This window comes from Macrotis lagotis, chromosome X (assembly GCF_037893015.1).
Source record: "Macrotis lagotis isolate mMagLag1 chromosome X, bilby.v1.9.chrom.fasta, whole genome shotgun sequence".
Taxonomy (NCBI): domain Eukaryota; kingdom Metazoa; phylum Chordata; class Mammalia; order Peramelemorphia; family Peramelidae; genus Macrotis; species Macrotis lagotis.
Window position 1 is genome coordinate 411,369,333 of NC_133666.1, and position 15,446 is coordinate 411,384,778.

A 15,446-nucleotide genomic window follows, 5' to 3' on the forward strand; every position below is an offset into this window, starting at 1 on the left:
CTCCGCGCTGTGCTTCCCATCCCCCGGCAGCCGACGGCGGGTCCTCGCCGGCACCCTTCCTCCTCCCGAGCGTGCGAAGCTTTGGGAAGTGCCACAGGTACCGCCGCGGAGCAGCCTAGGAAATGTGGTTCCCCCGCGGGCGGCAGGCTGCGCCTCCGGGCGGGCCGGGGAGCGGCCGCAGACTACGACTCCCAGCAGGCAGAGCGACCCGTCCGGCGCTCCCTCAGCTTTACCAGAGTGCTTTACTTCCCCCTTCCTCGTCTTCCTTCGCCGAGGCCCCGGGCCGCGCTGCCTCACGGCACTCGTAGTCCTGGCCCGGCCCGGGCCTCCGTGATCCCGAGGCCCGCCGCGCAGGCCGAGAGACTCCAATTCCCAGGGGGCAGAGCGACGGCCGCGCCTGCGCGTTCTCCTCGGGAGGGCGTGTGCGTGTGTGTGTATGTCTGTGTGTGAGAGAGAGGAGTAGGGAAAGAGAGTGTGTGTGTGTGTGTGTGTGTGTGTGAGAGGGAGAGAGTGCGGGTCGGGGTGGAGGCCGTTACGTTCGGGGCAACGGCTACGACGGCCAAGGAGCAATTAGAGAGGCGGCGTCCGGGGCTTCCGCCTGGGCTTCGGCGTCGGCGGCGGGGGCCGCGGAGGGGAGCGGAGCGAGTCGCCGGGCGGGGCGAGCCGCCGGGGCCTGGGCCGGCCGGATCGGGGGCCATGAGCCTGTGAGGGGTCGCCCCGGGGCGCGGAGCCGGACCCCAGCGCGGACAGCGATGTCTCAGCCGCCGCCGCCGCCGCCGCCGCCGCCCCCCCCGCCGCCGCCTCCCCCCGAGGCCGCGGCCGCCGCGGCGGCGGCTCAGGGGGGGCTCGCGAAGCGGAAGGACCGCCGCATCCTGTCCGGGAGCTGCCCGGACCCCAAGTGCCAGGCGCGCCTCTTCTTCCCGGCCTCCGGCTCGGCCAGCATCGAGTGCACCGAGTGCGGCCAGCGGCACGAGCAGCGGCAGCTGCTGGGGGTGGAGGAGGTGACCGACCCGGACGTGGTGCTGCACAACCTGCTGCGGAACGCGCTGCTCGGGGTGACGGGGGCCCCCAAGAAGAACACGGAGCTGGTGAAGGTGCTGGGCCTGTCCAACTACCACTGCAAGCTGCTGTCGCCCATCCTGGCCCGCTACGGGATGGACAAGCAGACGGGCCGGGCCAAGCTGCTGCGAGACATGAACCAGGGCGAGCTGTTCGACTGCGCCCTGCTGGGCGACCGCGCCTTCCTCATCGAGCCCGAGCACGTCAACACCGTGGGCTACGGCAAGGACCGCTCCGGGAGCCTGCTCTACCTGCACGACACCCTGGAGGACATCAAGAGGGCCAACCGCAGCCAGGAGTGCCTGATCCCGGTGCACGTGGACGGGGACGGCCACTGCCTGGTGCACGCCGTGTCGCGGGCCCTGGTGGGCCGGGAGCTCTTCTGGCACGCCCTCAGGGAGAACCTGAAGCAGCACTTCCAGCAGCACCTGGCGCGCTACCAAGCCCTCTTCCACGACTTCATCGACGCCGCCGAGTGGGAGGACATCATCAACGAATGCGACCCTCTCTTTGTGCCGCCCGAGGGCGTGCCCTTGGGGCTGAGGAACATCCACATCTTCGGCCTCGCCAACGTGCTGCACCGGCCGATCATCCTCCTGGACTCCCTCAGCGGCATGAGAAGCTCGGGGGACTATTCTGCCACCTTTCTCCCGGGGCTCATCCCTGCCGAGAAGTGCACCGGGAGAGACGGCCATCTGAACAAACCCATCTGCATCGCCTGGAGCAGCTCCGGCAGAAACCACTATATTCCTTTGGTTGGCATAAAAGGGGCCGCTTTACCTAAACTGCCCATGAAGCTACTCCCTAAAGCTTGGGGAGTACCTCAGGACCTCATCAAAAAGTATATCAAACTTGAAGAGGACGGGGGCTGTGTAATCGGAGGAGACAGGAGTTTGCAGGACAAATACTTGCTGAGGCTGGTGGCTGCTATGGAGGAAGTCTTCATGGACAAGCACGGCATTCATCCCAGTTTAGTTGCAGATGTTCATCAGTACTTCTATAGGAGAACTGGGGTGATAGGCGTTCAGCCCGAAGAAGTAACAGCAGCTGCAAAAAAAGCCGTGATGGATAATCGCCTTCACAAGTGTTTGATCTGCGGTGCCCTTTCAGAACTTCACGTTCCCCCCGAGTGGCTAGCCCCAGGAGGGAAATTGTACAACCTGGCCAAAAGCACCCACGGACAGCTGAGACCTGACAAAAATTATAGTTTCCCTTTGAACAACCTGGTGTGCTCCTATGATTCGGTGAAGGATGTACTGATACCGGACTACAATCTGAGTAATCTCACAGCTTGTAATTGGTGCCATGGCACATCGGTTCGAAGAGTCAGAGGTGATGGTTCCGTTGTATATTTGGATGGGGACAGAACTAATACCAGATCCACCGGAGGTAAATGTGGTTGTGGGTTCAAGCATTATTGGGAAGGTAAAGAGTATGACAATCTGCCTGAAGCTTTTCCTATTACTTTGGAATGGAGTGGAAGAGTGGTTAGAGAAACAGTGTATTGGTTTCAGTACGAAAGCGATGTGTCTTTGAATAGCAATGTTTATGACGTTGCAATGAAACTCGTTACCAAACATTTCCCTGGTGAATTTGGGAGTGAAATCCTAGTTCAGAAAGTTGTCCACACTATATTGCATCAGACCGCCAAAAAGAATCCTGATGACTATACTCCTGTAAATATTGATGGTGCTCATGCCCAGAGAGTCGAGGACGTACAACAGGGGCAAGATTTGGAGTCTCAGCTTCCAACTAAAATTATTCTTACTGGGCAGAAAACAAAAACTTTGCACAAGGAGGAATTAAATATGAGTAAAACTGAGAGAACTATTCAACAGAACATTACGGAACAAGCTTCTGTCATGCAGAAACGGAAAACTGAGAAGTTGAAACAAGAACAAAAAGCTCAGCCTAGAACTGTCTCCCCAAACATTATTCGTGATGGTCCATCATCTGCACCTGCTACACCTACCAAGGCCCCATATTCACCAGTATCCACCAAGGAGAAGAAAATCCGAATAACAACAAACGATGGGCGGCAGTCAATGCTTACACTTAAACCCTCAACGACCTATTTTGAACTTCAGGAAAGCATAGCCAGAGAATTTGATATTCCTCCTTATTTACAATGTATTCGATACGGTTTTCCTCCTAAAGAGCTAATGCCCCCCTTAGCTGGAATGGAAAAAGAGCCTGTGCCCTTACAACATGGTGATAGAATAACAATAGAAATCCTAAAAGGTAAAGAGGAAGGTGGTCAGCCCAGTGCAGCACACTCAGCACACACTGTGAAGCATGAAGATATTGCTCTTACTAGCAAAATATCTTCTAAGGAACTTCAGGAGCAGACTGACAAAGAGATGTACTCCTTGTGTCTTCTGGCAACTCTAATGGGTAAGATCAGTTTAATTTTATATCTTCTCTGTAAAATGAAGAAAGTATTGTTCTCCCTTCTATTCCTGAAGACCTTGAGTCTAAAAATCAGATCATATATACTGGGAGAAAATAGCTTGCTTTAGGTTTTTGACATGACTGTATAAATATGCCAGATTGTAAAGACATGCTTTTTGCTGTCATTATAGATTCCTTAGAATAACTAATTTATACTTGCAGTGTTTTTTTTTGTTTTTTTTTTAAACACCACGTTATGCCCTTTCATTTTCTTTGAAGGTTTAGGTGGCAGTTGAGTCTATCTACCTTTCTTCCTTTGATTTTTTTGTTTAAATTTATTTTGTTTTCCTGTGTTTAGGTCAGGTGATTCAGGACTTCCTGTCTGATGAATTGCAGATTCTGGTGTCGATATTTCCACCCTACCCCCCACCTAATTTAATGGTGGTGTTGATTTAGCTCCTTTTCCTGTTCTTACCTCCTCCCACCCTTACTCCTGTTCACATCTTTTTTTTTTTTTTTGGTAGCTTTAAGTGCTTTCCTTGGCCTCAATGAATCTGTCTTTGATTGTGATGAAGTACCATAGGGAGAAGGAGGTAGGTAGTATAGGGTTGTTTAAATAAATTAGGGATAATGAGTATGACTTTTCCTTTCCAATGATTCTGCTGATATTAATGAAAAAAAAACCTCTTGTTATCAGTGAAATGTTATCAGTTTTTAGACAGTAATTTTTGTATTCTAGCCAGTTTGGGTAGAAAGGTTTATAACATAGCAGTGAAATGTTGCCAAATGAATTTAGACTTTTATTTGTATTAAAATTTGTAATTTGACCACTGTACATGGTGATTAGGATATGAAGAAAACAATGTAGATACCAATAGTTGCTTATTTTTTTTCTTGAAAGATTTTCTGATTTCCATCAGGATAGCATCATAAGTGGTTCCATTCATTAAAATGCTAGTAAATGTCAATGTTTCTTTGCTTTCCTAGGTAAAAACTCAGATTTCTTCCTGAACAGTTAATTTTGGGGGGGGTTCTAATTTTGATGGGAAATAAAATCTTTTTAATATATTGGTTTAGTATTCAGAGTGTTTAATTCAGGAAATTTAAATTCTAGTCCAAACTCCTCTATAAACTAATTCAGATCTTTTAAAATAATAATTTAATGAACTTTGAAGAGAAGGGTGAATTTTTTAATTAGAAGCTAAATCTTTTGAATCAGTTATTTTGTTTAAATCAAATAAATATTAGTTAAATATGGTTATTTATTAACATCTTTTTCTATGAGATGCTTTCTATGAATGCTTTCTCTTAATATGTAAATATAAACACTTAAGCTCAGAGATTTTTTTTTCTTTTAGAGCTTGTAGATTTTTAACCCTAAGGGAAATCTCTTTATCTACTCCAGACTTCCTAATTTTACATATGAGGAAACTGAGACCCAGAGAGAGTTAAGTGATTTGCTCAAAATTGTGGCAGAGGATTTGAACCTGAATATTTTGATACCAAATCCAGTATTTTTTTTTTCTGCCAAACTTTTAAGAGGACATTTACTATAACTGTGTTAAGTGCAATGTAAGATACTTAATAAAATGTGACCTTTTTTTGAAGTGTTATTTATAATTTTGAGTTCTAATCCTTAGATTTTCATCAACTGTAGCCTTGAATATGTCACTTAATCTCCCTGTGTCTCAAACTTTCTCATTGGTAAATTGAAGTATTTGGACTAGATGATATCTAAGGTCCCTTCCAGTTCTAACATTCTCTGTTTATCTTGAGGATCTGTTTGGCAAAGGATAGGGAACACTTGGTGCCTGGACTGAAGAGTCTGTAAAATGATGGAGCTCAAGATGGAGCTGTGATGGATGCTTTGTTTCTTAAATGACCACATTTGAATAAAACTGGTGATAATTAAGAAAGTACCTTACTGGTACTTCTACACTTTACTACTTTACTTTATTTGATTTCCATCCTGAATTTAAGGATTCCTGTGACTTTATAACTTTTATCAGCTAGTCACTAATACACTTTACCATGTAGAAAAATTATAAAACCCCCAAATGTCAGCAAAATATAATTTTGAAAGGTATATTACCTTACAAATAATAGTGGATGTTGCAGACATTAAAACAGGTGACTTTTAGCATCTTCCATTAAAAAAAAATTGACCACTAATAGAGATTTGTAGCATTGTTTTATAGGGTTTTTTGGTACAGAATATCCATATATCAGAAAAGCATCTCTCAGGTGCATCTACTGTATTACTAATATTTGTCATTGGCCAGTGTGTAGAGCAAGCCTTTTTTCTAAAGCGCTTTTCTGTAAAAAGCAGGATTCTACCAGAATAATGTCATCTTTTATGGGTTAGGCAATTTTTTCACCCAGATTACTAAACATTGATGAACTTAATGCCTTTCTGCAAGTTTCTGTCAGTCTTTAAATGACATATGGGTACATATTGCGCATCCTTTGAGACTGTTGACTCTACAGAATTAAAATGTATAAATCCAAATTTTACTTAGTGTATTAATGCTGTATTATTAGTTCAGTTTCACTGATTTTGTTGTTGTATTAATTCAGTTTTCTTCCCAACACATTTTTTTTTTTTCCTTCTTAAAATGACATCCTGATTTAGGTGAAAGAGAGAATAACTTATTTTAGAGTTTAGAAGTGGTGGTATAATACTTTATCTGTTTTTATATCAGTGATTGCTCATTTCTTGGGAATGGAGAGATGTTTTCATTGTATGATTTTTGGAACCTCTTCCTAATTCCACATCATTGCCCCCAAAGAGCAGTATGAATTTTAAGTGATTTTTGTTATAATTTACTCTATAATTTTAAAATCTTAAAACCCAGGCAAAAATACAAAATCAGTGTTAGGAACACTGTAAATGTAACTGGACCTGAATATGATAACTATATTTCTGATTATTCTTTAAAATATTGGAGAAAGGCAGTTTTATGAATTGAAATGACACTTTAGTACCTCACTTCACCATGTTTCCCCAAGCTTTCTGTGGAATATTATGTACTCCTAACAGGGAAGCATTCATAACTTTGTATAAAACTTCATTAATAGATTCATTTGCACAGTGCTGTATGTTACTATGTTTTACATGAAAACATATTTTCCAAAGACATGAGCTTTAACATTGATTGCATAGAGTGGATATACTTGAGAAGTTGGGATAGGAACTATTTTAGCCAAATCTATGTTATAGAAAGGACATGAGAGAGTAGATGGTGATAGCTTCTTTTAATTAGTCTGAAATCTTTTGTAGTAGAAACAGATATTCCTCATTTGCAGCAGAAATGTATATTTTGGCAGTATATTTTTAATGTTATATAGATTCTTTAGTTCATAGTCATCTTCATTTTTTTTTTTTTGTTGAGTTTTAAGAGTATGTTGAATTTTAAATTTCCATCACAGAATTTACCAAAATAGTTAAAATTTTTATTTTGTGTTACTTTTAGGTTTCAGACTTTATAGTTAAGACTGTGGACAAGTCACTTAACTCCATTGCCTTGCAAAAACTTAAAAAAAAATTGTAGTCAGATCTCAATTATAATATTCATTTGTGAATTATCAGCCAGTTTTAGATCCTTGACCATTTTAATCCATTACTATTTAGGTTACATGCCTCATCTGAAAAAGGGTTAGAACTTGACATCTCACTCCTGTGCGTTGTGCTGTTTCTTGAGTTTTTTTTTTTAAATGAATATTCGTAGGGTGGTAGATTTAGAGTTGAAAGGGACCTTAGGCATCATCTAATACACTCTCTCATTTTACAGAGAAGGAAAATGAAGCCCAGGAAGATATTGTGCATTACTGAGGTCATGTAGAAAGTAATAAGAAGCAGATCTGGTATTAGAAACTCTGTCACTTGACTTCAAATCTCAGTTTTCTTTCAACTATGCCACTCTGCTTCATAATTAAAACAACAAGGTGGTTGTTAGAAATTGATTGAAATATCAATTGCTAATTTTCCAATACTTGGTTGATATGAGAGGTTTAAATTGAGACAGGTATACTAAGAAAGAATGGACAGGGAAAGAGTGTTTATAATTCCAGCTGTGTTACTACTGGGGTTGAAGTCAAGAGCCAAAGAGAGCATGGGAGTTTTGGCAATGGGAGCTAACTGCAAAGCATAGGTTCCTTGAGATTAGGAATGGGTTTTAGTGAAGGGCCACCATCCCTGTTTTCCTGACTTCAAGTTTTCACTTTTTCATCAATATCATTTATAGTTGGCAAACTTAAAAGCAGAGTTAGAAAATTTTTCCTAAATGTGGAGTTTTCTATAATAAGAAGAAAAAAATTATAGCCATTTGGGAAAGAGAAAGTGTTGAACATTTAAGACCTATTGAAGGTCTCCGTGAAGGTTGAAGTGGTTATTCAGTCCCAGTAGAGGAGAAAGTGAGACTGGTGACTAATTTGGCACTGGGCCTTCCCCTTACAACACTTCACATGCATGTCATGGCATCACCTCCCTGATTGTCATGGTCTTCTTTGAAAACAAAGGGCAAATACCATCATCATCAAACAAACACTTATTAAGTGCCTACTATGTATCAGGCAATGTGATAATTCCTTAAGAAATACTAAGGAAAGGGATGGCCAGGTGGCGCAGTGGATAGAGCACTGGTCTTGGAGTCAGTTCAAATCTGGCCTTAGACACTTAATAATTACCTAGCCGTGTGACCTTGGGCAAGCCACTTAACCCCATTGCCTTGAAAATTCTAAAAAAAAAGAAATACTAATGAAGAAGATAGCCCTAGTCCTTGAAGAGCTCCCAATCTAATGGGGGGGGGGGGAGAATATGTGAAAATAAACTATATAGGCAATTAATAAACATTCATTAAGTGGCTACTGTGTGCCAGTCACTATGCTAAAATGCTGTTTGAGGAAATACTTCAAGTGAGGGAAGGCACTAGAAAGGGATTAGGAAATGCTTTCTGTAGAAGGTAGGATTTTAACCAGGTCTTGAAAGAAGCCAGAAAAACTAGGAGGTGGAGATGAGGAAAGGAAAAAGTCTATATATAGAGTGGTTAGGAATAGGTTAAGAATAGTCAGAAAAGAAACTGAAGTAGAATCATTATTGCTTTGTAATAGCACTGGGCAAGTTTTGCCAGGGAAATTATAAAAGAAATAATTGTCTTTATTTTTTGGGGTCATTTATTTCAGGTTGTAGTTGGTAATAGTAGTTCACATTTATATGGTGCTTTATCAGTTTTTGCACTTTTTAGTATCAACTGATCTCTGAACGTCAGTTTCTCATGGGTAAAATGGGGATAATAATATTTGTATTACATACCTTATAGGACTGTTGTAAGGACAAGCCTTTGTTTTGAATATTAGAGTTGTGAGGGACCGTAGAGCTCATCTAGTCCAAACCCATCATTTTTCTTAATTGTTTATGGATAAAATGGTTTCATCGACAAAGCCCCATTCTAAAACCATTGTTTTTATTGTTTTTAGTGAGATAATAAAATGAATTCTAGCAGGTTCTATGGACCTTGCTACCAATATTGACTCTGGATCTGTTTTTGTTCTACAGGAGAAGATATCTGGTCTCATGCGAAGGGACTTCCACACCTGTTCCAACAGGGTGGGGTGTTCTACAACATAATGAAGAAAACCATGGGTACAATTTATTTCTAACTTTATTCTTGGATCATATATCTACTCAAGTCATTTTGACATTAGGAAAGTTTGCATTTAATTGGGTATACCTTTAAAAAAATCTAGATTGTAGCTATCATCAGTATATAGTAGTCAAATCAATTAATGTGACATTGAACTGACATCTATTGGTCATATTTTTCTTGCCATTTCATCACTAAAAGTGTTCAAATAACTTGATCTTTTTTCAACCTATCTAAAAATTGTCAATTTCTAGTAGAAAAGTTGAGTAGTTTTTTTATTTTATCAAAATCCATGGGATAATAGTTATACCTCATGATTAGAAAGTTATGATTATACAGTAAATAGCAGATTGACTAGCAAAGTCAATCAGAACCAGAAAATATGTAGATTTCTATATTTGAGATTTTCTGGCCCAAATTTAATTACTAATTAACTTTTCCCCTCCCCTTATATCTTATATACAGTAGTGTACTGTTGTATACATACACATACTTAGAGTACTAGGCACACATCTTTTTTTTCCTTTGCTCACTAACATAGACACTCTTTCCCTAAGTTCTAGGGATATTGTCAAGGCTTCCATTTCCTTTGAAGCTCTGTTCTTATGAATTAGCATTTACTTTTTGGCTTATCTGGGTCCCACTAAACTTTACATTGTAATTTCATTCCATTTAAAGTAACATTTCCCTTTTGTTAGTGTTTTCTTGATTATGTTCCTCTCTGAAATATCTTTAAAATGTTTATCCTTTTAAGAGTTCTTAGCTGTATGGGACAGAAAAGTAAATTATTGAAACTCTGATGTATTAAATTCAGTCATTTGAAATTGAATCTCCCTAGAAAATTGTTTCCTAAATCTATTTCTTGTCAGATTGCCATTCAACAAAGCATATTGTAGGTGGGTGAAGTTTCAATGGCCTTTAGGACAATTTCACCTGCCAAATTATTCTTTTGTTCCGGTGTTCTAGAAGTTCATAGTGTGTTGCATTTTCTACCCACGTAAGTCCTCTTCTCCTTCCATCCCTCTCAAAACTATATTAGCAGAGACACAGTCAGCATTTATACCTAACTGATCAAATCCATAGTAATAAATATCCTAAGATCTTTGTCCTTTGCCTCATATTTGGTACAGAGGAAATTTAGTGTTACTTTTGGAATTTGGGGAAATATTTAAACTAAATGACTAAAAAATTTTATGTTCTATTAAGAGGATAAGGCAGCAGCTAGCTGGTGGAGAAGTAGATAGAGTGCTGGGTCAGAAAGACTCATCATCCTGAGAAGAAATCTGGCCTTTAGCACTTAACTAATTGTGTGACCATAGGCAAGTCATTTAACTTTGTTTGCCTCAGCTCTTCATCTGTAAATTGAGATGGAGAAAAAAATGATAAACCATTCCAGTGTCTCTGCCAAGGAAAACCTAAATGGGGTCACATGAAGTAGGATAACATTGAAACAACTGAATAACAACAATAACAAAACAGACTAACTATAAAAGTGTAGTTCTGCAGTTTTAAAGTTGAGATATATTGATAAAATTCACAAAGGCATATAAGTTATGGGGGCAGCTAGGTGGCACAGTGGATAGAGCACCGGCCCTGGAGTCAGGAGTACCTTGAGTTCAAATCCAGCCTGAGACACTTAATAATTACCTAGCTGTGTGGTCTTGGGCAAGCCACTTAACCCCATTGCCTTGCAAAAACCTAAAAAAAAAAAAAAAAAAAAAAAGGTATATAAGTTATGACATTAGATAACCTAAATGACCATAAATAAAGGAGGTTATCTGAAGAAATGATAAGATTTTTAATGTGCAGTAACTTAAATCTAGTTTTTATAAGCATGGCAAGAAGGTTAAATATTTTTCTAGTTGAGTAACTAATTTTACTAAAGCTTTGTTTAGTTGATATCTCTATTGAGTGGTATGAAGTTTGAAGCAGCTGCTGACTGACTGCCCCATTGTTTGCCAGAATGATTGAAGAAACTACTTGGGCTTATTTGGTCTCCATTTTTCTTGGTTTCTTAAGTTTTGAATGAGAGAGATTTAAAATCACATTTAGTTTTGATATAATACATTATTATCAGTTTTTGAAAAATCCACACTACCCTACCAAAAAAATAGTTGTTTTTCTTACTTGGTAGAAATTAGTTTTAGTTCTACTGGCATTGGAAAAAACCTAAAAAGTAAAACATGTTTTCTGGATAAAGTCTTTATTAGATGGAGTAGCAACTCTCCATTTTCTTTCTGTCTTTTTCCTCCCATCGCCTTCATTTTCAGAAAGAAAGGGACCAAGTATGCTTTAGGCCATTTCCAGTGATAAAGAATAGACTCTAAAGGACAAAAAGATTTATAAGTTAAAAGTATTTATATACCTAAAATAGCCTTATATACTTTGGAGATATTAAAGTCTTCTTTTTAAAATTCTTAAGATCATATGAGGATGAAGAAGTATGTTAAATTATGCAAATTTTTTTGCAATTAAAACATTAATTCAGAGAAAGAAACATTACATTGTGGTATATAGAGGCTAAACAGGTTGGCACTAAGCATATCAAACTACAGGTCTGAATTTTTCAAGATTTCAACATTTGTGATAATTAGGAAAGGTTACAAATTTTACCTTTTTGTCACCTTGATAAAGGAAATTAATAATATAAAGAAAATTGCAAGTGAGATTTTAGTTTTCCTTGTTTTTAGTATTTTTATTTATATCATTCATATGTTTATATTTTAAACAGATTTTTATTCATAACTTTTGTTTTTATACTTTTGTTTTCTTCTTGATTTTTACCTTCCAGGGAACCATCTCTTATAATAAAGAATTTTTTTTTGAAAGGCAACGAGGTTTAAGTGACTTGCCCAGGGTCACACAGCTAGGTAATTATTTAAGTGTCTAAGGTTGGATTTGAGCTCAGGTCCTTCCACAGCTAGCTGTCCCAAGAATTTTTTTCAAAAAGAGGAAAAATATCTTAACAAAAGTGATCAATTTATGAAAAAATTGTGTCATCATATACAAGATGCCAAATTGTAACCTCTTCAGAGTATTAGGGAAAAGGTATGTTGTAGGTCTTCTTTGAGCTTTATAATTTCACAGCATTCTGTTTATTGTTTTGTAGTTGGTTTTTTCATTTACATTGTTGTGATTGTATATATTATTTTCCTGGCTCTACTTTCTTTCTTTTCATCAGTTTGTGCCTTAGATATTCATCGTAGCTATCATTTCTTGGAGCTTAAAAGGATTCCATTATATTCCACAATTTGTTTAGTCCTTCCCAAATTTTTGCAGTCACACAAAAAAAGTGTTGCCTGCCTCAGAAATTTTGGTGTAGAGTTATTATTCTTGTAGAGGTATTCTTATATGTCATTCTTCCTACAATTCTCTATAGGTCTTGGGTTAGATTCCTTCATCTGACACCTACTGGCTGGGTGAATCTAGGCAACTCTTTTTTTTTTTTTAATTTATTTTTATTAAAGATATTTGAGTTTTACAATCCCCCCCATTTTACACCCCCCCCCCCCCACCACCATGGAAAGCAATTAGGCCACTCTTTAAGAACACAGGTTACCAAAAGGGTACTGAGTCTGGATTATATAAGTATTGCTCCTAGGGAGACTGAGTTTAATGATTTCTCACTTTTGATTTGGGAATGGATTGTTATTGACTGAATGCCTACACTGTCTGGTCCAGTATGATCAGACGCCAATATATTTTGAAAGATGCATCCTAAAAATGCAGTTAAAGTTGTCTGTTTTAATCAAACAGAGCAAACTTAAAAGGAAAAATAAAATATTTTTATAAAACCATAAAGACTGGAAATTTTGGAATGCTTCAAAAATGTATGATAGGATTTTAGATATAGAGTCATAAAGGATCTCAAACACCAGTCTTTCCATTTTACTCCCTCATACTATAGTTAAGGAAACTTTGACTTAGGAAGGCTAAGTGATTTATTTACTTTAGGGTTGTATAGGTAAGAAGCACCAGAGGTAAAATTTGAATCCAAGGCCTCTGACTGTAGAGACAATACTCTTCCCATTGTAACTTCCCCCATTATCCCCATTTGTTGGATTAGAAATAACATTAACTAACAAGTTTTTATCGTGTCAATTATGTCCTAGGTCCTAGAGACATAAAACTTTTAGAATTTATTTTTTTCTTGAGAGAAAACACATATTTGTTGATTGGTGATTGTCTATACAAACTAGCCTACTATATCTACTGATGGGCCATTCCATCAAGCTATTTTACTATTTACTTACTGCCTTGTGCCCCATCGCTCCTTCCCCCCTTCTAAAAATCCTCCTTTTCCTGATCACTACTTTCCTGTATATGTTTTCCAACTTTTTTTTTTTAATGAGGTTTTTGCAAGGCAAATGGAGTTAAGTGGCTTGCCCAAGGCAATTGCCCAAACTAATTATTATGTATCTCAGGCCGGATTTGAATGCAGGTACTGCTGAGGTCAGGGCCAGTGCTCTATCCACTGCGCCACCTAGCTGCCCCTGTTGTCTACCTTTATTAGAATGTAAGCTCTTTGAGGGCAGAGGATTTCTGGATTTTTTTGTTTTTGTTTTTTTAGTTTTTAATTTGTATCTTTGATGCTTTGCATAGTGCCTGGCTATCTGTAAGTGCTTACTACATGGTTTTTCAGTCATTCAGAGGTAAGGAGAGGGGATGCATTATAGCAATGGGGACAAGCTTTACAAAGTCATAGAAACTGGAGATAATGTGTTAAGTGAGAAAAGAAGGACAGCTTGCCTGGACCACTGAATTCATTAGAGTGTGTAAACTTTAATGCTAGGTTAGAGCTATGCTGTGAAGGCTTTAAATGCCAAACAGATGAATTTGCATATGATGAAAGAGGTAATAAGGGGCCACAGGAGGTTATTGAGTAAGGGAGTGACATATTCAGACTTGGACTTGAAGACTGTCTCTTTGGCAGCTGTATGGAAATTCAGAAATTGGCCGAGGCCAGTTAGGAAGCTAATTGTGAGACCAGACTGTATGAGAAGTGATGAGGCTTCTGTAAATTCTAGTGAGTATAGACCATTTTTCAATGTTACATTCAAAGCTTTTGATTTTTCACTGCTACCTTCAGGTTAAGTTTTCCTGTATGACAGTAAACAAAAGTATATTGTTTGTTTGCTTGCTTGTTAGTATATTATATTTTAAATATATTTAGAATTTGGACCACAAAGTCAGACTGACTTTTTTTTCCTTTAATTGTACAAATCTTGTGAAGTTTTGGGTATATGTATGTAAAAAGAGAATGATACCTTTTTTTTTTGATTGTGAGCATGATAGACTTGGGTTTGAGTACTGCTTCTGTTAAGAACTATATGACTATGGGAAAGGCATCACAGTTTCCTGGGCAACTAAGACTTCCAAGTTACAGATGAGTCTGTGACCTATATTGGGGAATTATCACCCTGAGAATTAAATCACAGGTCCAACTCTTTCCTGCAAAAAAAGGAAAGTTTATGAAGTTAATTTGTATATGTAGATGTTAGAAATTGTTTACAAAAGGAAAAGAATTAAGTATCTTTGTAATACTTTGTGATTTGCCAACATTCTCATTTGGGTCTCATTTTGGAACACTTCAGATCTGCGGTACAAGTATGATTGATTATTCCCATCTCCAGTCACCATTTATCCTTTCCTTTCTTAACATACATAGCCCATTTGTGAACTGTGCAGCCTTAGGCAAGTTACTTACCTTCAATGTGCTTATGTCTCCTCAGTTGTAAAATAGAGGTTGTATTAGATGATCTCTTAAATTCCTTCCACTTTTAAATCTGTCATCTAATTTTTCCTTGCATTTCTGACTTTAAATTACACTTATTCCTATCACATTTTTACATATTTAATTATTCTTTCTCAGGTCTTATTTTCTTAATATAATTGCAAAATTTTTAAGGGTAAGGACTGTATAATATTGGTCAACTTGCATTTTATTAAGTTCCTACTGTGTGCCAGATACTGTGCTAAACACAGGTTACAAGGACAAAATTGAAATAGTCCCTGCCTTCAAAAACCTTATGCTTTATTGAGAGTGGCAATATATATACGTTTTAATTCTCTCCAAGACACCAACAAAGCAGACAAAAGGTGATTTTGAAAGGGGAGTCACCAGCAGCTGGAGAGAGCAGATCATGTTTAGTTGCTTCTTGAAACGAAAGGGGTAGTTAGGTGGCTCAGTGGATAGAGTACTGCCCAAATCAGGAGGATATGAGTTCAAATGTGGTCTCAGATGCTTACTTGCTGTGAGACCCTGGGCAAGTCACTTAAGTTACATTAAGTCACTTAAGTCACATTACCTTCAAGAAAGAAGGAAAGAAATCGAGGATTCCAAGAGCCAGAGAT

The 15,446-nt window shown here is 39.0% G+C and overlaps 1 protein-coding gene across 1 annotated transcript in view; it reads left to right on the forward strand.

Moving 5' to 3' along the window:
* The first annotated feature begins 752 nt into the window (after positions 1 to 752).
* VCPIP1 (valosin containing protein interacting protein 1) overlaps positions 753 to 15,446 on the forward strand; it is a 50,095-nt gene continuing 35,401 nt past the window's right edge. Inside the window, exons 1-2 of the mRNA XM_074206644.1 lie at positions 753 to 3,453; positions 9,005 to 9,091. Coding sequence (XP_074062745.1) covers positions 753 to 3,453; positions 9,005 to 9,091 — 2,788 coding nt within the window. The remainder of the gene's footprint in view (positions 3,454 to 9,004; positions 9,092 to 15,446) is intronic.